Source organism: Myotis lucifugus, unplaced genomic scaffold (assembly GCF_000147115.1).
Source record: "Myotis lucifugus unplaced genomic scaffold, Myoluc2.0 scaffold_43, whole genome shotgun sequence".
Classification (NCBI taxonomy): Eukaryota; Metazoa; Chordata; class Mammalia; order Chiroptera; family Vespertilionidae; genus Myotis; species Myotis lucifugus.
The window spans coordinates 7262876-7282917 of NW_005871091.1; the positions used below are offsets into that span (position 1 = coordinate 7262876).

At 43.4% G+C, this 20042-nt stretch overlaps 1 protein-coding gene across 1 annotated transcript in view; it reads left to right on the forward strand.

Moving 5' to 3' along the window:
* The window catches only part of GRIN3A (glutamate ionotropic receptor NMDA type subunit 3A), a 136086-nt gene that overhangs the window by 97968 nt on the left and 18076 nt on the right, over positions 1 to 20042 (forward strand). The window contains 1 exon segment of the mRNA XM_006088071.3: positions 7501 to 7652. Coding sequence (XP_006088133.1) covers positions 7501 to 7652 — 152 coding nt within the window.

Sequence of the window (20042 nt, forward strand, 5' to 3'; positions counted from 1 at the left end):
TGCAAGAGAGCAGAAAGGATACAGACTTGAACAGAGAGAGCATCCTCATCATCATTGTTGGTTTATTCTGGGGAGGCGGGGAGAGGGCGGGGAACTATTGCTGATCTATTCTGGGTGAGGTGCAAATCAGAAAATTTAATTCAATACTGCCCCTGGCAACAATTTCACAACCTAAAAACAGAACTTGGTAAAACACAAAGAGAACTTACTTCTAAGTTATAATCAGCAATGTGATGAAGATACTAGGGAAAGGCTTGATTGCTGCTCTTTGAAAAAGCATGTTAATTTATAGATTTTTCTCTCTCTCTCTCTCTCTCTCTCCCCCCCCCTCTCTCTCTCTCTCTCAAATTTATCTTCATTGTTGAAAATATTACAGATGCCCCCTTCTTTTTCCCTGTTGATCCCCGTCCACGCCACACCCCCTACCACAGGCCTACTGCAGGGAATCTTTCTCTCTTAATGAAATTTTAAAAAGTATTACCTGCTTTCCTCTAACAACATTTATGTTTCTGGAACTTATGAAAATGTAGACTTTATTATTAATTCATTAGACTTTATAGGCATAAAAATATCATCAAAGCAATTTATGAACAATTTTTACTTACAGGACTGTTGCATATGTCTGGTTCCTTTCACAGGATCTAGGCGTATAACAGTTATGTGATAAATGATGTATTACCCATTGCATAACTCATTAGGTTAGATTTGAAATAAGTACTTAACTCAGTCGCTAATGTAGTCATCAAAAGAACCCTGATGTTCTGCACGCACTTTTCCAGGTGCTTAAATGACTTTGGGAAGTTAGGAGGGGAAATGGAGTACATTGATTTCTTCACGCTCAATGTACATTCACTCTGCACAGTACTGATATCACACCACCCACCGTGACTACTGAATACACCCCCAACTTCACCATTCGCCATTTATTTAGGCTGGAAAGATAAAAGGTGAGGCAAATGAGAGAGACAGTGGCTCCACGCTGAGTTTGAAACCTTTTCATGAGTACTTAGCACAGCAAACCAAAACTATTAGGAATTTCAGAGCATGTGGAAAACCTTTGGTCATTTCAAATACTATATACACCAGAGAAAACAACGACATAGTGTGTGCTCTGCGGGTTGGGGAAAGGGGAAGAAAGTGTTGAGATAAATGAACACATGTCCCAAATGTATGCACTGGCGTGAGCTGACAATAAAGGTCAAACGAGAAAAAAGAAATGGAACCGCACAGTAATGATTTGTGACCTTTCTGCCAAAGACCTTTGCCCGTTTTTGAGTTTGTTCTCTTACTTGTTTTCCACTAATTGTTGAATACAGTGCTTGGAGCACCAGATTTGCTTCAACAAATATTTATTGGGCGCCTACTATATGCAAGGCACTGTGGAATCCCAAATTATACCTCTTCCCTCACCATTATAAAAAAAGAAAAGCATCTGAAGAACATGAGTTGATACTCTTGAGAGTGTGCTCTGCGGGTTGGGGAAAGGGGAAGAAAGTGTTAAGATAAATGAACACATGTCCCAAATGTATGCATTGGTCTACCTCCAATCTCTCTGTCTCAGGAAAAGAGGCTGTCATGGAAATCCTTAAAACAGACCAGCTAATGCAACTTATCTTTGCCCGTTTTTGAGTTTGTTCTCTTACTTGTTTTCCACTAATTATTGAATACAGTGCTTGGAGCACCAGATGTGAATGTGAGTGCAGTGTTAGAGCAGAGCTGCTGTTACTCCTGTGCTAGGTGGGGGCAGGTCTCTTAATCAGGTTTTCAGGTTCCTCCTCTGCATTATGGGTTTATGAATAATATATCTAGGATAGGGTTGTAAAGATTGAATAAAATTATACATGTAAAGTATGTACACGCACATAGAAAGTACCTAATCAATTATTATTCAATATGTCGAATTAAGAGATTAAGACCAATTCACATAAAATTGTCCCAGGATAGATAGCCTTCAGATACTCAGCTTCTCCCACACTCTCTCTCCACTTCGATGTGCTGGGGATAAACGAACCTCATTTTTAGTGTCATCTTTATAGTTGAGACTATTTCAGTATGTTCTCAACCATTGCCCCAGAGTAGCTAAATATGGTATTGCAAGGACTGGCTGCAAAACTGAATTAGTCTTCTAGTCTTTCTTCCTGAAGCCTTTTTTTTTAATGCTACCTGAAATCTTATTTTCAAAATATCTATTTTCCAACCACATTTCAGGAAGTTCTCTTAGTCCATGAATTTTTAACTATACATTTCCTAGCCAAAATATATTTCCACCACTCTTAGCTGAGTAAAGCTGATTTATCCATGGGGAAAAGATCGGGATTCTATTCTGAAAATTGTTCTTTTGGGCTATTAAGCTGTATGCAATTTCCAGGGTGCCTGATGCCTTCATCTTTAGGGTTGAAGGATTCCATTTTGCTTCATCCATCAACCACAAAATAGTCAACCTCGTCTTTATTGCAAAGCCATGTTTCTAATGATAATGAAAGCAGCTCAGGCTGCTAAGTTGAGTCAGCAACTTAAAAAGAAGAATTCTTTGACCAATGAACACATCAAATTCGAAAAGCAACTGATAAAGAGAGGATGGGGATGAAACCTTTTAACTTTTACTATTTTATGTTTCTGAGTAAAATGGAATTTTATGTCTTTTAACAAATACCTCTTCTCATTACCATGTAACTTTTTTCCTATTTCTCCCCTTGATAGTTTGTTTTAATTACCTAATCATTATTATTAATGTTAAAAATCATTAACATGACAATATTCAACATATGCAATAAAATAGAAAATTAAAAAGGACAGTAATCTATTTTTAGCAATCACAGCTTAACTTTGACATGATGGAGTGGAGTGATTTAAAATTTATTATTTCCTATGTAGCAATTTTTTATAAATGTCTCTGCAACTTCAACATAGCTTTTGCCCTGGGGTGATTTTTATACTTTTGTTGTAGTGCCAAAATTCTTTTCTTAGAATATGTAGATTTATTATAAGTATTAACTTCAGATTTTTAAACTGTCTTATCATGTATTTTTGTCACATCTTCCCAAAATACCACTGTAAGAATCAGTCTCAGATGTCTTCTCTCATCCTCTCGTATGGTAGCAATCTATCATTCCTCTGAACTCCACAGAGTTTTATCCATTGTCCTCATTGCATCCTAGTCATTATATTTCACCCATATTGAATTTATGCCTCACCTATCTTTTTTCCCAAGAAAAGCCCTGTGACTTCCCACCATGTTGTGTAGTTATGTATGTGTGCCTCGTCTCCCCATGTCACCATGAGCTTCTCATGGCTAGACCGAGTGTCTGATTGAACATGGCAGCCTCTACAGCACTTGGCGGAGTGTCTGATACAGAATGAGCATTCACTACATGTTTGTGGGATTAATGAATAGATGCATAGGTGTGCAACAAATGCTTATCAAGTGAAGAATGAAAACAATTCTGCCAATACTACACTAAGGTGGGCTGAGTAATTTAAGAGGATTTGTAAGGGGAATAATAGAGTCAGGGAGCATCCTTGCTAGTTAATTTCCAATGTATAGATGGCATATCTGTCTATACACACACACACACACACACACACACACACACACACATTTACATGGACAAAATATGCCCATGAATGATATATTTGTGTCTGCTGTTGAAAACAAACCACCAGTTTAGATGATTGTGGTTTTGTACTGAACTGCTGCCTAGTTTGGGGGGATCACATCAATATGACTGTGATAGCCAAGCATTTCCTTGACTTGGTCGCATGCTATACTAGATACAGTGGACAGAGCACTGGCTTTAGACTCAAACAGACCTATTTTCAAATGCTAGCTTTGCCAACTATGAGCTGTGTGACATTGGGCAGTTTACTTATTCAGTCTTTAATACTTGAGGAATACATATTCTGCTTGGATTCCTAAAGGAATTAGACACACAGTGTGGAATTAGACACACAGTCTGGCACACAGTAGGTCTCAGTATGTTCTAGTTCTTATAATTAGAATTTCAGAGTGATTTCACTGAACTGTATGCCACACTCTAGTACATTATCTTAGTCTAGTGCAGTGGTTCTCAACCTTCCCAATGCCGCGACCCTTTAATACAGTTCCTCATATTGTGGTGACCCCCAACCATAAAATTATTTTCGTTGCTACTTCATAACTGTAATTTTGCTACTGTTATGAATCATAATGTAAATATCTGATATGCAGGATGTATTTAGGCAACCCCTGTGAAAGGGTCGTTCGACCCCCAAAGGGGTTGCGACCCACAGGTTGAGAACCGCTGGTCTAGTGCATGATCTGCAAAACAGGGTAAGGTTTGCAAAAGGTTTATTATAGAGCAGGACTTGGTATATAATAAGCCCTCGATAAATATTAGATGTACTTGTCGTTGTTGTTGAAAACTATTGCCACAGGGGCTGATTATTATTGTATTTTTATAGTATTTTTGTTAGTTACAGACTATTAGCTATAATAGTTTGTAACATGTTGTGAAAAAATATAATAATATTCAGCAAACCAGGCCTACTTATCCTGACCATTAACCCGCTTCCACCAGAGAGTTCCAATTCCTCCTACTACAGTGGGGCCTTGATTTACGTGTTTAATTCGTTCCGTGACGGAGCTCCGTAACTCAAATTACTCATATGTCAAATCTTAAAGTGAACAAGTGAGACACGTGATGCTGGGCTGATGTTGTGGCGTTCACTGTGACGTTCGCTGCGCCAACTAGCGGTGGAGTATCTGAAGCTGGCTCGTAACCCGAATTTTAGCTCGCAACTCAAAGCAAAAAATCGTCCGAGAGACGGCTCGTATCTCAAAAAACTCGTTAGTCGGGACACTCGTAAGTCAAGGCCCCACTGTATATGTTTGTAGATGCCCCAGTTCTTCATCCTCATGGCACTTATCTCAATGTAATAAAATAATCATTGTACAGTCATTGTATAACATCTGTCTCCCTAATGGAGTGGATACACTGCAACTACAGGGGCCATATCTGCCTTGCTCACTGCTAAATCCCAACCACTCAACACAGTGCCTGTTCACTCAGTGTATTTGTCCATGGAATGAATGAGTGAATCAGTAAGTCAGTGAATATTATTATACAGGTGCCTAGGATTGTGCCTGGCATGTAAATAAGTATTGAGTGAATGTATGTGCGACGGAACTGTCAATAGCATTCATTATAAGAAATGTTTCTAAAGAAAACTGCTACATCCTTACAATTGCTCATCACAAAAAAATGTTATTTTATGATAACATCTGCAGAACAGGCTGCTCATGTAAAGCCTTTTATTCTCAGTCTCGCCTTTCCAACCAAAGCTAGGCACAAAACAGGCCCTCAAAATAGCTTTGTATATTAAAAATTCTAATCATGCTCTTGACATTGTCAACATTTCCTTGACTTGCCATTGTTAAGGAACAAACAAAATTACCAGGGAAAAGAAAACATGCAGCTCTTCAAAACTCAAAAATTTTCTCTGCATTAGTTATGTCTTTTCTTTTCTTGGTTATGCACACATCTCAGACCTCAGCCTTTTTTAAAGAAGGATCTGTGTAATTTATGTCTCTGCAATAAAAATAGGAACAAAAACTAATCTACTTGGAAATAAATTGTTAAGATACAATAATTATGGCAGGTATTTGTCACCAGTAAATATCTTTGGACTCGTGACAGCCTTTTAGTTTTTATCTGTGAAAAAGAAGTAACTATATTTTTAGTTTATCTTCCTCAATTATCTTGAGGGCAAAATATCTTTTTTTTTTAATTCTCCTATTCAATAGCTCAAGATAAAATGCAGGTAATTAGCTCTTCCACATGGCTCATCAAAGAGATTCACAGTGCAGTAACAGTTTGGAAAGCAAATAAAGCCATACAGAGTGAGGCTATAGGGTCCAAGCTGCTTAAGAGAGCTGACCCCAAATTCCCTCCACCTCTGTTCCTCCCTCATCCTTTCCCCTGACTCCCTCGCCTTCAGTAACTACTATCCTGGATTTTTGGTTTATCATTTCCTTGATGTTTTTTCTAAACATACTTTAATCACATATATATGAATTCCTAAAAATAGATTGTTTCATTTTGAATCTTTTTACATTTACACAATGGATTCATGCTGTAATTTTCTGGAACTGGCCCTTTTCACTCCGTATCTTTTTTTCTTAATATATCTTTATCAATTTCAGGGAAGAATGGAGAGGGAGAGAGATAGAAACATCACTGATGAGATAGAATCATTGATCAGCTGCCTCCTGCACACGTGGGGATCAAGCCCACAACCAGAGCATAGGCCCCTACTGGGAATCGAACCATGACCTCCTGGTTCATAGGTCCACACTTAACCACTGAGCCACTGTGGCCAGGCTCAGTCCATATCTTATTGCTAAGAGTCATCCTTATTATTGCATGTAGTTCTCAATATGTTTCACACTATATAATATTCCAATTGTGTAAGTATTCCACAATTTATTTTCCATCCTCTTGTCAAAGCACCTTTGGGTGTTTGCAGTTTTTGCTATTGTGAACAGTGGCTCTCATAGCATATCTCCTGATGTGCTTGTGGAAGACTTTTTTGAGAATGTACTTAAAACTGCTGGTCTTAGAGTATATAAACGTTCACCTATACAAAATTTAATGAGTACTTGAAATATCAAACTGTTTTCCAAAGGGGTTATATCAATTTTCATGACCACGAACAATGTGTAAGTAATCTTATTGATCTGTCTTCTCCCACACTTGGCATTACCAGACTCATTATTTTAATCATTGAAGTTAATTATAATTTGTTATTGATATTTTAGTTATGCTATAGCATATGTTTCATGGTCTTATTATTTAAAAATAAACAAAATAAAAGTAAAAGAGGGTCATGCATGACCAATGATGAGACTATGTCATAAGCCAAAGATTATAATTACAACCCACTTGTGTGTACTTCAGGTCTAGAGCAGGGATGGGGAACCTTTTTTCTGCCCAAGGCCATTTGGATATTTATAACATCATTCCTCAGCCATACAAAATTAACAGCTTGAAAATTAGCCTGCTATATTTAGTCAAACACTTAATTAACTCACCCCTGATGCCATGGCAGGGCCAGGCCAAATGATTTTGCGGGCCTTATACCGCCTTCAGGCCGGACGTCCCCACCCCTGGTCTAGAGGAAGGGCTCTAGCAGAGGCGGATAGGGGATCCTCACCCTGCTAAAGACCTCAACGATGGCTTCTAAGAAATATCTTGAAAGGAAGCGCAGAGGCCTTGGGATACAGTGCGCCACCTGTATACTATGCACAGCCCATCCCTCTCCTTTCCAGACTCATCTACGCCGAGGGGCAGCAGATCGAAGGTAATCAAACCTTAGATACCTTTTGAGTCCTTTGAAGGCAAGATGGTGATGGTTCGCCCTACCCTTGTTACCAGGCCTAATGGCCATGTCACACCAGTGTAGCGGCAACCTCTTAGGAGCCTCTCCGGTGAAAAACTCATCTGAGACTATCTTTTCTCCTAGGATACGGCATCGGGCTCCCACCCAACTCTCCACTGACCTCCAACATATCTGAGCTGATCAGTCAATACAAGTCCCACGGGTTTATGGATGTGCTGCACGACAAGTGGTACAAGGTGGTTCCCTGTGGCAAGAGGAGTTTTGCTGTCACCGAGGTAAGGGAAAACTGCGGATAACGTTAACGCTTTGTACAGCTTTACCTTGAAGAATAGGTGTTGGGTTTTTTTTCAAACTGAAAACAACCAATTCCCTTTTATAGATGTGAAACGAATACCCAGAGATCTTAAGTGATTTGCCCAAGGCATACAGATAATCAGAACCTGCTTTCATGGCCATGCTCTGCCTTTACGATGTAATTATAAAGAAACCTGCAAAGTGAGCCAGAAATTGGATGATTAAGATAGGAAACTAAAAGGTGAACCAAGAGCCCCGAGAGCTGAGGCATTTAAAAAAGAAGCCAAATAAACCAGCACAAGGTCAGCCTGACATTTAAAAGAAGAAGAAGAAAAAAAATCTAAAGCCAACGATAACGGCTTCAAACAGCTTGTATTTACCAATGACGCCCAACTATCTATTTCAACACAGACTCTTCTCCTGAGTTCCAGAACCATGTATCTGATTTCCTATTTGGCATCTCCACGTGACTATCCTAGAGGCATCTCATATTTAACTTGTCAAAAGCCGAATCCTGGATCTTCCTGCCTAAATGTGCTCTTCCTCCCGTGCGTCACATCTTGGCAATGGTACCTCTGTCCATCCTGTTACTGTTTCCATAAGCTGGCAGGTGTCCTTAATGCCTCCCACATCTCACCCTCTATATCCATCAACAAGCCACATCTCTTCTTTCTATAAAATATGCCCCAAATATGCCCATTTGTTGCCATCTCCACGGTTATCACTTTAGTCTCCAAGCCATTGTCCCTCACCTGGGCCACTGTAAAAGTCTCCCCACTGGTCTCTCTGTTTTCATCCCTGCCTTTCTTCAATTAGTTCTCCACATGGTAGATCACGGTTCTGCTTAGGAGCCTGCAATGGCCTCACGTTAATTAGGGAACAATCTAAAGTACTGAGCATGGCCTGCAGTGCCCTGTGGGATGTGACCCTGCCTAAGGCTTCAGCCTCATCTCATGCCACTTTCTCTTAGGTCATTACAGCCCCACCACTGGAGTCATTTTAGGTAGAGATACCCCAGTGGCTTCCCTGCCTTCGGGTCTCTGCACATGCTGTTGCCTCCTCCTCCTTAAATACTCTTCCCCCTGACACTTACCCAGCTAATGCCTTCTCATTATAAACTCCCAGCTGAAATCTCCCTTCTTCAGAGCCTGCCATTGTTCCTGATTCAATCTGAATCATATCTCCCTTTATATCTTATCTCTCACATTATTTCATAGCCCTTAGCATCATTTAAATTTTATTATTCATTAACGTATATTTAATCAATTATTATATTAGTGTAGTTCTCCTTCATTTAGATTATAGGACCTCAAGGGGCAAACATGTTGTTTACTGTTCTGTTCTCAATGCCTGCTTCATAGTAGGCACTCAGTAAGTAATTGTGGAATAAATGAACCAGAGAAACCAAACAATATATATGAGAAGAAGTTGGGAAGCAAAAGGTCAGAACATAAAGCAAGTGTGATATTGGTAGTATATTAGGTTGAATAATGATCCCCGCAAAGTTAATGTCTACCCAGAACTTCAGAATGTGACCTTATTTAGAAATAGAGTTTTTTCGGAGGTAATTATTTAAGACTAGAGGCCCAATGCATGAAATTTGTGCAAGGAGCCCGGCTGCCTCGGCCCTTGCGGTCCCGGCTGCCTTCCAGCCCTGCGGCCCCACTTCCCCCCTTCCCCACCCACTGGTCATTCAGGAAGGTCATTCTACCGTCCGGTCTATTTAGCATATTAGCTCTTTATTATCCTATATAATAAATAGGTAATATGCAAATTGACCCTCACGCCATAACACCGTCATAAGATGGCTGCACCCACAGTGGAGGTGGGGTTCCCGTAACACAAGATGGCTGCGCCCACAGCGGAGGTAGGGTTCCTGTAATGAGCCGTAACGAGCAATCAGCAGGGACCTGAGGCTGCGTAGTGGCGGGCCAGGTGGGGGTACCTGAGGCCATGCCCCCCACCAGTGGGGCTTGACGGAGGACCTCAGGCTGCACCCCCCACCTGGCAGGGCTTAACAGGGGACCTCAAGCCACACCCCCTACCCTGCGGGGCTTGATGGGGGACCTCAGGCCACGCCCCCCACCTCAGCGCCAGGCTGGGGGACCTGAGGGTGTGCCGGGGGACCTGAGGCTGCGCCCCTAACTGGCGGGGCTTGACCGGGGACCTGAGGCTGCATCCCCCACCTGGCAGGGCTTGACAGGGTTGGGTCTGGATCTCACCCAATGGGGGTGGGGCTGTCCAGGTCTGGGTCTCACGCGATTTTGAAGAGCACGCAGTTGGATGAGGACTTGACTCTGGGTCCCATGGCGCACCCCAGACTCTGACAGGATAAAGATTTTCATATACATTTTACTAATTTTCTTTCATCTCTGATACTTCTATTATAGAGAAAGGGCAAATAGCAATATTAAAATATTTTCTCTAATTAATTCCCTTTTAATGTGCACAAATTTCATGCACTGGGCCACTAGTATAGGATAAGATGAGGCAGTACTGAATTAGGTGGCCCCTAAATCCTTACAAGGCCATGTATAGAGACATACAGGGAATAATGCTGGCAGTATGGGAGAACAGCAGGTCATCCACAGAAGTCTGCTCTCCCCTCCCCCACCATAAGCCAGCTGCAATTTGAACAGACCATCCAACCTCAGAAGGAAGGTGGCGGGGGGTGCTAAGAGATCAACCAAAGGACTTGAATGCATGCATATAAGCATAACCAATGGACAAAGACAGTAGAGGAATGAGGGCCTGTGCTGGGGGGCAGGAGCGGGCGTGGAGAGGTCAATGGGGGGAAAAGGAGATATATGTAATACTTTCAACAATAAGGAATTTAAAAAAAAAAAGAATGGGTATACAAAATGGGCAGTTTATAGGTAATATTGGCTGAGGGTTGCAAAAGCCTGAGGGTATGCAAAGGGCTGGAGTTTTTCAAATGACTAGGGTGTTCAAAGGGCTGGCTCCTCTGGTTTCTGCAACCAGTAAACTTCCTCATATTTCATTGGCCAAAATTGTGTCATCAGTTCATGTCTAAACCTATCCATGGTGAGAGTAATGGGATCCCCATGATAACTTACCAACTGTGACTCACCCTGGGATTGGTGATGGGACAGCTTCTCTTGAAACATACTCACACAGATCAGAGTGAAGACCTAAACAAAAGCAGAACTCCTTTAGGAAGGAGAAGACAAGAGAGTGGATGCTAAATAGACAACCCATTACTTCTGCACCCACTCTGTGGATGGGAAAGTTGCTTCTCTCTCTCAGCTAGCCCACTTCCAGCCATATATATATACAGTGAGGTATTTGGGTTTGATCATCCTGAAGAGCCCTCCCAACCTAGATACAGTGACTATGGTTTCCCCTTTTAGCATCCTGAGACACGAACACAGGGTGGGGCAAAAGGTTTACAGTTGTGAGTATGCAAACCACAGAGTTTATTCTTGTATTATTATTTATTAACTAGAGGCCCAGTGCACGAATTAGTACATGGGTGGGGTCTGGCCAGCCCGGCCCCAATCAGGGCAGATCAAGGCTGGGCCTGTCGGGAGGAGGAGATGGTGGAAGGTTTGCTGGCCAGCCTACCCCAATCAGGGCCAGCGGGCCCCGCCCCCGATTGGGGATGGGGGGCCAATTGGGGGCGGGGTCGACCATGGGGAGGGGTGGTGGGCCAGCCGGCCCTGCCCCCAAATGGGGTAGGGGGGTGCCAACTGGGGACCAGCGGTCTGGGGGAGGGGCCATGGGTGGTTGGTCAGCCAGCCCGGCCCCTGATCGGGGTTGGGGGTCTGATCTGGGGTGGGGCCAGCCATGGGGAGGGGCTGTGGGCTAATCAGGGTGGTGGGGGCCCATTGGGAGCGGGGCCAGCTTGGGGAAAGGGGCTGCAGGCCTATCGTGGTGGGGTGGGCCAATCAGAGCTGGGGCTGGCTGGGGGGAAGGGCGCGGGGTTAGGAGGGAAGTTTGGCCAGCCGGCCTCGCCCTTGATCAGGGTGGGAGAGTCGGATCAGGAGTGGGCTGGCCAGGGGTTGGGCCTGCGGGAGGTTAGCTGGCCGGCCGCACCCCCTGATCAGGCCGGTTTGCTGGCCACAGTGAGCATGATAGTGACCGGTCGTTGCGGTCCTTACGGTGTTACGGTCACTGGCTTTTTATATATATAGATTACTATATTATTTTCCATCTGAACAACTGTAAATAGTTCTAGCTTTGAACCCTACCAGCTATGTGATACTGGACATGTTACTTGGCCATTCTGAATCTCAGTTTCTGCATAACCATCAAGTTATTGTTGAGACAACCCTGGTCCCGCTTTCCAGGTCAGCTGAATTTAGAAGGGAGAGAGAAGTGTAGGAAAGAGGAGTATGGAAAAGAGGTATATCCTTAGTTGGAACTTCAGAGACAGAAATAAAGAACTTCAGCCCAGCCGGTGTGGTTCAGTGGTTGAGCATCAACTTATGAACCAGAAGGTCACAGTTCGATTCCTGGTCAGTGCATATGCCCCAGTTGGGGGCTTGATCTCCGGTAGGGGGCATGCAGGAGGCAGCCAATCAATGATTCTCTCTCATCATTGATGTTTCTATCTCTCCTTCTCCATTCCTCTCTGAAATCAGTTATACATATACGAAGTAAAGAAGATTCTGATGACATTCATGTGTGTAGAGCTAGGAGGCCCAGCCTCAGCCTCAGGGGATGTTACGAACACACATGGAGCTCTTCTTTCTCAGGGATGGTGGCCTGCACTATGGCAGATCCTGGCCTAGGCAATAACAAACTGCTTTTAATGACACTCACCTGGTGCATTTAAACACCAGTACATATCCTTGTGGCACATTTGTCTGGAACAACCCAAGACAGAATTTCAGGATGTCACCGAACCTAAAGATGGAATGGAATGAAATGAAGCCAATCTTCAGCTCATGGATTGAACTTCCACGAGTCTCCACCTGTTTGCTGCCTCTTTTTTTAAGCTTTCTCCCGGAAAAGGTCAGAAGAAGGAAGCATGCCTGGCAATGCTTTGTTTGCTATTCTTTTAACCTCAAATATCATGCACTGCGGGGTTGTATTAGTGTAAGAAACCAGGACTTATTTTGAAATCAGACAAGACATATTTGAGGCCTGCCTCTACCATCAACTTATCTGGGCAAGTCCCTAACCCACCTCAGTCTCAGCTTCTTCATCTCTTCAGTGGCTCTTGTGCAGAATAAATAAAATAGTCATTAAATGAACATGTCCCACCTCCTTCCCCTGGGGGTCAGGGAAGGGGTGCAGGGCACAGGGCAGCAGAAGCAGGTATGTTCTGGAGGGTATCTTACCTAACAGGTGCTCTTGAGGAAGATGTTTCTCTGTTTATTTCTTTTTAAAATATCTATTTTTTTTATTGATTTCAGAGAGGAAGGGAGAGGGAGAAAGAGATAAAAACATTAATGATGAGAGAATCACTGATTGGCTGCCTCCTGCACACCCCACACTGGGACTGATTCCTGTTCAGCGCATATACCCCAGTTGGGGGCTTGAGCAGTAACGTTTGCAACTGCAACTCAGGCATGTGCATCGAACCGTGACCTCCCAGTTCATAATCGACACTCAACCACTGAGCCACACCGGCCCGGCTGTTTATTTCTGACCTTGCCTTCCAATTCTATGTCCAAGTCTATGTCTATTGCCACAGAGTAATTAACACCCTTTCACTCCAAAAACAGTATCCTAGTTCAGCTAAGGAATTATATGGTCACCTAGTAATAAGACATGAGAGACACCTTTGGCAGTTGGACATTAATACTTGGTCCCTTGTGAGAACCTTGATCTATTCACCTCTCATTTCTCAGCAACCCCAGAACTGTCTAGCGGCGGTTTCTCTGGAGGAAAAACTCATTTTTTCCAAATTCCAGGGCTTTATCTCCTCCCCAGAGTCACCTAGGAAATTGCAAGTCCAATTCTGCAGACCAGACTCCGGCAATTTTCAGAGAGGAATTTTAAATTGCCCTTAGATGTTTCCTCACGATCCTCCCCGCACAACCGTGCCTCTGCCCACAGTAGACTCATTGTAGATCTATTCCACGGGGAAAGCATATGGCAGGCTTTACATGTCCTTCATTTCCTTTGTCTCAGAACAAAAAAGAAATTTTTTTTATTTTTTTCCAAGTCACTGAGTGAATTTAAGAGCTCCAGGGAAAGTTTTGTAAAATCCGTTATTTACAAATCAGGAAAGGGAAGGCAGCAGATCACGGTTTAGCCAATTCCCCAGATTCTTCAAGGAATTATTAAGATACATGATGATACCTCTTTTCTAAAGTCTACTATAAGTAATGGGCTGAATAACGTACCTTTAACCAACTGGGAATAGTAAAAAGGGAAGAGGGAACGGTGATCTTGGCACAAAATAAATATCACACTCAAACAGTCCGAGCAGAGTTCTCCAGAAGCCATTTGCAAAGATACAGTTTAAGGAAACCAGCCGAAAGAGTGCAGTCTCCCAGGGCAGGTACCGTGAAGGAGCCATTACCACGCCCAGGCTCAAGGGGGGACAACGGGGAGCGCCATTCTTAGAACCCAGTGGGGAGCAGAGGGGGCTTTCTACCGGAGCTGGCGCCCCTGGTTAGGGAAAACCCCATGACCTGGACGAGAGGGCCAGGGAGTAAATGCCTGACATCGGTCTCCGTGTTCCCATCTCCCTCCACGGCCTTAGATCAAGGCAGCCATCTGTGGGGTCCATAGGAGACCTTCCCAGGGCGCAAAGCAGGATGGGAAAGGTGAGGAGTGGATTGAGGGGGAGGTGCAGGGCAAGAGAATGTCCACAGGCCCCTTGTGGCAGATGGAGGCGGGGCAGGGCCAGTTAGAAGAAAGTGCTACAGCCTGACCATCTGAGAATGCAGCTCCCGCACCTGCAAACAGAGGTCCACCTGCAGGCAGAGGTCCACCTGCAGGCAGAGGCCAGGCCTTTGCTGGAAGGAGAGAGAAGTAGGACCAGGTCCACTGAAACGACCCTGGTCTTGGGAGTCAGACCACCCTGGCTCTTCCATGACTACGAGGGCCAGGCAGCTTTCTATCGCTGGGAAATTTACGCAGCCCCTCGGCGCCCCGGTTTAATTCATATCTTGCTGGGTTGTTACAAGGTTTTCTGTCTCTGAGTCCAGGGGGTTCATGTTGTTACTGAGTGCTGAGGGAAACAAATACTCACTAAGCAAGTGGTCAAAGGTTGCAGTGAAAGGAGCTCTATCCTTGGAATCCAGGGAGTTCGATTACATGGGGTAGGAAAAAGGAGCAGTAACGTTTGAAACAGTCGAAAAGCAAGTCATCACACTTTCCAGTGTTCGTTATGATCAAGGCAGGTGCACTGTAGGAAACTTTGTCCCGTTCCATCCTTGACCTCACCTTCAACTTGACCCTCCCCCCATCCCTGAACTTACTTCCTCCCTGACCTCCCCCCATTTCTAGCTGCCAATCTCTACCTGACCTTTAATGCACTCTTGACCCTTCCCATCCTTGACCTCCCCAATCCTGAACTTCCAGTAAGGGGTGGGCCACAGGGCGGGGCTGAAGATGTCTGTTAAGGACACTATTAAGTAATTTTTTAAAAGCCTAAGTTTAAATCGTGTGTTTTCAGGAGCCTGTAGAGCAGCGGTTCTCAACCTGTGGTTTGAGACCCCTTTGGGGGTCGAACAACCCTTTCACAGGGGTCGCCTAAGACCATCGGAAAACACATATATAATTACATATTGTTTTTGTGATTAATCACTATGCTTTAATTATGTTCAATTTGTAACAATGAAAATACATCCTGCATCTCAGATATTTACATTATGATTCATAACAGTAGCAAAATTACAGTTATGAAGTAGCAACGAAAATAATTTTATGGTTGGGGGTCACCAAAACATGAGGAACTGTATTAAAGGGTCACGGCATTAGGAAGGTTGAGAACCACTGCTGTAGAGGAACAAATGTAAACATAACCATGGTGTCAAAATATCCACATCAGCCCTAACCGGTTTGCTCAGTGGATAGAGCATTGGCCTGCAGACTAAAGGGTCCCAGGTTCGATTCTGGTCAAGGGCATGTACCTTGGTTGCAGGCACATCCTCGTAGGGGGTGTGCAGGAGGCAGCTGATGATGTTTCTAACTCTCCATCCCTCTCCCTTCCTCTCTGTAAAGAAATCAATAAAATATATTTTTAAAAATATATATATATCCACCTCAAAAAATCCACCTCAAAAAGGTGCATGAAAACACCATGAACAAAAATTACCGAACCTCTCTGAGCTAGGTTTCTGACATAGCATAAGGGATAGAGATAATGTACATAAAGGTGCCGGACATGTAGTAGTGCTGAGTGGGTGGTACATGTCTCCATCCTGACCCTACCGTGACCCACCGAGTGACCTTGGGCAAATCCTAAGCTCTCCTAAGCTCACTTCTTCACCTTAAGACTGAGCGTGCAGCAGTCCAGCTTAGAGAATGCCGTGGTTCTCAAGGGGGTTCATTTTCGAGGAACCCTGACCTACCTAGGAGATACGGATCCTGGGACATGGGGGACAGTGAACTACCGGCCTCCATCCCTGACCATGGCCCCAGACCACCAAAATGTGCATCTGTATGCACATTTGAAACCTGTTAATGTTGTTCCCTGAGAAAACAGACTTTTCTCACGGCAGATCCATTCTTCCCTCTGTTGATTTGAACGGCAGGGGCGAAGGAAGGGTTAGTCAGCTATACATTGAAAGCCACAGAAATCACACAGCCACATCAAGAAGCTTCAATGTCGGTCAATTTTCTGTCCAGTTTATTTTTTTAAACCCAAAGGGAATAGTACGGGGGTGAGCGAGGGGTGAGTTTTACCGCAGTCTTTTCTGCTCTTGACAACTAGGTCACGTCTCAGTAGCTCCCTGCCCCCCCCCCCCATCCCTATCCCTTTCTTTTTCAATTTAAAATGTCACTGCTATTCAACCTGCTGAAACGTACGGAGAGGCGAGGAAAGTTAATGACTGTAGATTGCTCTAAATTGAAAACCCGTGTATGCCGAGAGCCACCTTGACAGCTGAGTGCTTCCCTTGGAATCGCCTACGTAATTAGGTTTAATATTTAAGCCAAGCGGGGGGTCACATGGAACCTATCCAGGTAGTGCCTTCTGGAAACCTCAAGAAGCGCAGAGCTGTTCACGTGTCCTTTTAGGATGTGGAGCGGAATTGTGCCGAAGAAAGGGAAACCAATCTCAGAAAAGCCTCATCTTCTTGTACTCTGCTCCCAGAACAAATTCATCCATCCGTCCGTCAGGAAACATTGAACTCCTGCGTGCCCTCCGTGCACCCGGTGCAGCCTATGGAGAGATGAATACAGAGCTCACATGCAGGAAGAGATACGGGCAGACCTGTGGGCAAACCCCCTCGGCCACACCACCACAGGGGCAGCAGCAGCAGAAGCTACAGCGTAGAACTGGGACACAGGCAAGCCCATGATTCACTCATGGGAGAGCAAGAAGGAGTCAGCGAAGGCTACCTGGAGGAGGTAGAGTTTGTAGGGGGAGAACCCTCCAGCTAGAGCCTGAGCAAGACACTGAAGAATGGAATTACAAGCAATGCCATTTGGCCCCACCCTCCAGAGACGCCACACTCCAGATGGACAGGACTCCACGCCCTCTGACTGGTGCCCTCCTTGAGGATTCAAAAGTCACAGTTGGCCCCCTTCCCTAGCTCAGCTGTTCTGCAGCCACAGCTAGAAGCAGAAGTAAATGATAGCCCTTTCGCTTTTCCTGCGTTCTGCCGTGTAGCCCCCTCCTACCTCCGCAAGAGCGGGGACATCCTTTCTAGCTCCGTATGGAAGGCCATCTGGAATAACTGCAAGAATTTCTGCTCTGGGAGTGGACACACAGGGGTTTGACTCCTGTCTCCATCATTATGTGTCTTTGCAAGCCATGCAGCTTCGAAAACTTCCCATCCTAACCCCAAAACTATTATTAATAGAGTCTACTTGTAAATAGTGAAATATATTTAATGAGCTGGTTTGTGGAGTATACTTAGCTGAACAAATGTTTCCTTCTTCTTCCCCAAGTATAGAGCTGTGCACACAGAAGAAAAACATATTTGGTAAATAAGCACATGCAAGAAATTACAGTTGGTGCACCCCCCCTCAGGGACCCAACTGCGAAAAAGCAGGAGCATTTTATAACTAAAATGAATTAGAATTAGAATTAGAATTAGAATACACTGTTTGAAATGTGCTGTTCTAAAATGAATTAGAATTCCAACATAAACTTTTTTTTATGACATATATGTTATACAACTGAAAACTTTTTTGGCAGGACTTGAGAAATACATGATTCTGGCATTTTCTCCATGCAAAGTGCTGGATTAATCAGCTTTTTTTCTTGCTTTTACTTTTGTTTTTTGGTTTTTATTAAATTATTGGGGTGTCATTGGTTAATTAGATTATATAGGTTTCAAGTGTACAATTCTATGATACATCCTTTGTATATTGCATTGTGTAGAGTCAAATTTTCTTCCATCACCATATATTTTACTCCCTTAACTACTTCCTACCTCCTTCCCTCTGGTAACCACCACACTGTTGTATGTATCTATGTATTTTTGTTTGTTTTTCTTATTTGTGTATTTGTTGCTTTCTGTTTCATACCCCACATATGAGTGAAATCATATGGTTCTTAGCTTTTTTTTTCTGACTTCACTTATTATATTCTCAAGATCCATCCATGTGTTGCAAGTGGCAGTATTTCATCTTTTCTTATGGCTGGGTAGTATTCCATTGTATACATGTTCCACATCTTTATCCAGTTATATGTTGATTAATAAGCTTTTATAGTATCATGTTATTCCTTTCTTCAAACTCAGCTTTGAGGTTTGAGTGAGAAAACAAGAAGATGGCTTATACAAGCCATTCACTTTAAACAGATCTTGAAAGAAAAAGCAGTACTGTTTACTTTAAATGTGATGGAGGGTATTTCATGTTGGGTTGCTGGGTAGGCAGACTGGAGACCGAAGGACAATTTGACAATTCTCCTCGTGTTTTCCTCTCACCCCATATCATCACAAGGCTAGGGCGGCTTCTTTGTTGCTCTCTGGTTACTAAGTTTGAATTCTGATACAATGAAAACTAATTCCAGCAAGTGCCCCATCACCTTGGCTAATGACCAAGTAAACAGATCTCATGGAATAAGGGTCTCCTCTTTTATACACCAGAGATGCTTGGGGCATAAATTATACTGTCAATAGTTCTTGCTTTTCCTCTGGTTAAATTCAGTGAGCTCATGAACATTTATGAATGTTATTTATTTACTATGCAACTAAAAGGTGTGAGCAGTGTTCAGACTGATACGGACTATTTTGAGAGTCTTTCTTCCTTTTTTTTATTTTTAGATTTCCTTACACTGAAATCTATGGGTGATCGATCACAGGAAACAGGTCTCCTCCCTGATTATTCCCTGAGCTAAGTAGTTGCCTCCAGGCTCTGGAGATTCCAGGCTTGAAGTAAACAAAGCATGAAAGTGTGTGAAGATTGCCATCTAGTGGCCATGTTGTGAAATTCACAAAATATCAGAAAGGGGAGAGCTTCCATTCCAGCTAAAGGTCCAGGATCTGGGTAAAGCTCCCAGATCCGCCTTTATGAGCCTCAGATCTCATCACTTACATTTCTATTGGTCTTATTTTCCGATGTCAGCGATTTTTGCACATAACCATCTCATAATTCTTCATCTGAAAACTCTTGAGGAAGAAAAGAATAACTTGCTGAAATGGAAGGACCATCAGGCTCCTGATTTCTTCCAAAGCACTCTGTCAACACTTTTAATTTAGTCGCTACAGTGAATGTCCAACTCTCCAGATGCCTCCACAGTACAGTTTTGAACTGAAAGAGTAACAAAAACTGTTTTCCATAGAAATGATTAAGACTGATCACCAGAGAAAAATTGAAACAATGGCAGTGAGTCCCGTAACAATGCTGAACTAATACGCAGTTTATGAAATGGGGAATAACAGAGCTCAACCTCACGTTGTTATGTCAGATCCAACATCACATCACATCCTCTGTGAGGCAGGAGTAAAGCAAGTCTGGTTGCACACATTCAGTGAAACGGTACCATCTTCCCAAGATTGTCTATCCCCTCATTAAATTAGTTAACTCTTGAGATATTTCTCCTCTTACATCATATTTCTATATGCACTCCCTCATCTCACTCTTACAATAGCCACATGCAGTAGATAAAGCGGGTGTAATTATTATCACCTTTGATAGATGAGGGTACTGAGGCTGGGACAGTAATAGCTCCTCTAAGAGCTCACAGCTAATAGAGGCAGAGTAGAGCCTGGGGAGGGTCTGTTTAATTCCTGTGCTCCCTCCACTACCCTCTTGATACCTCCTACCAACACACC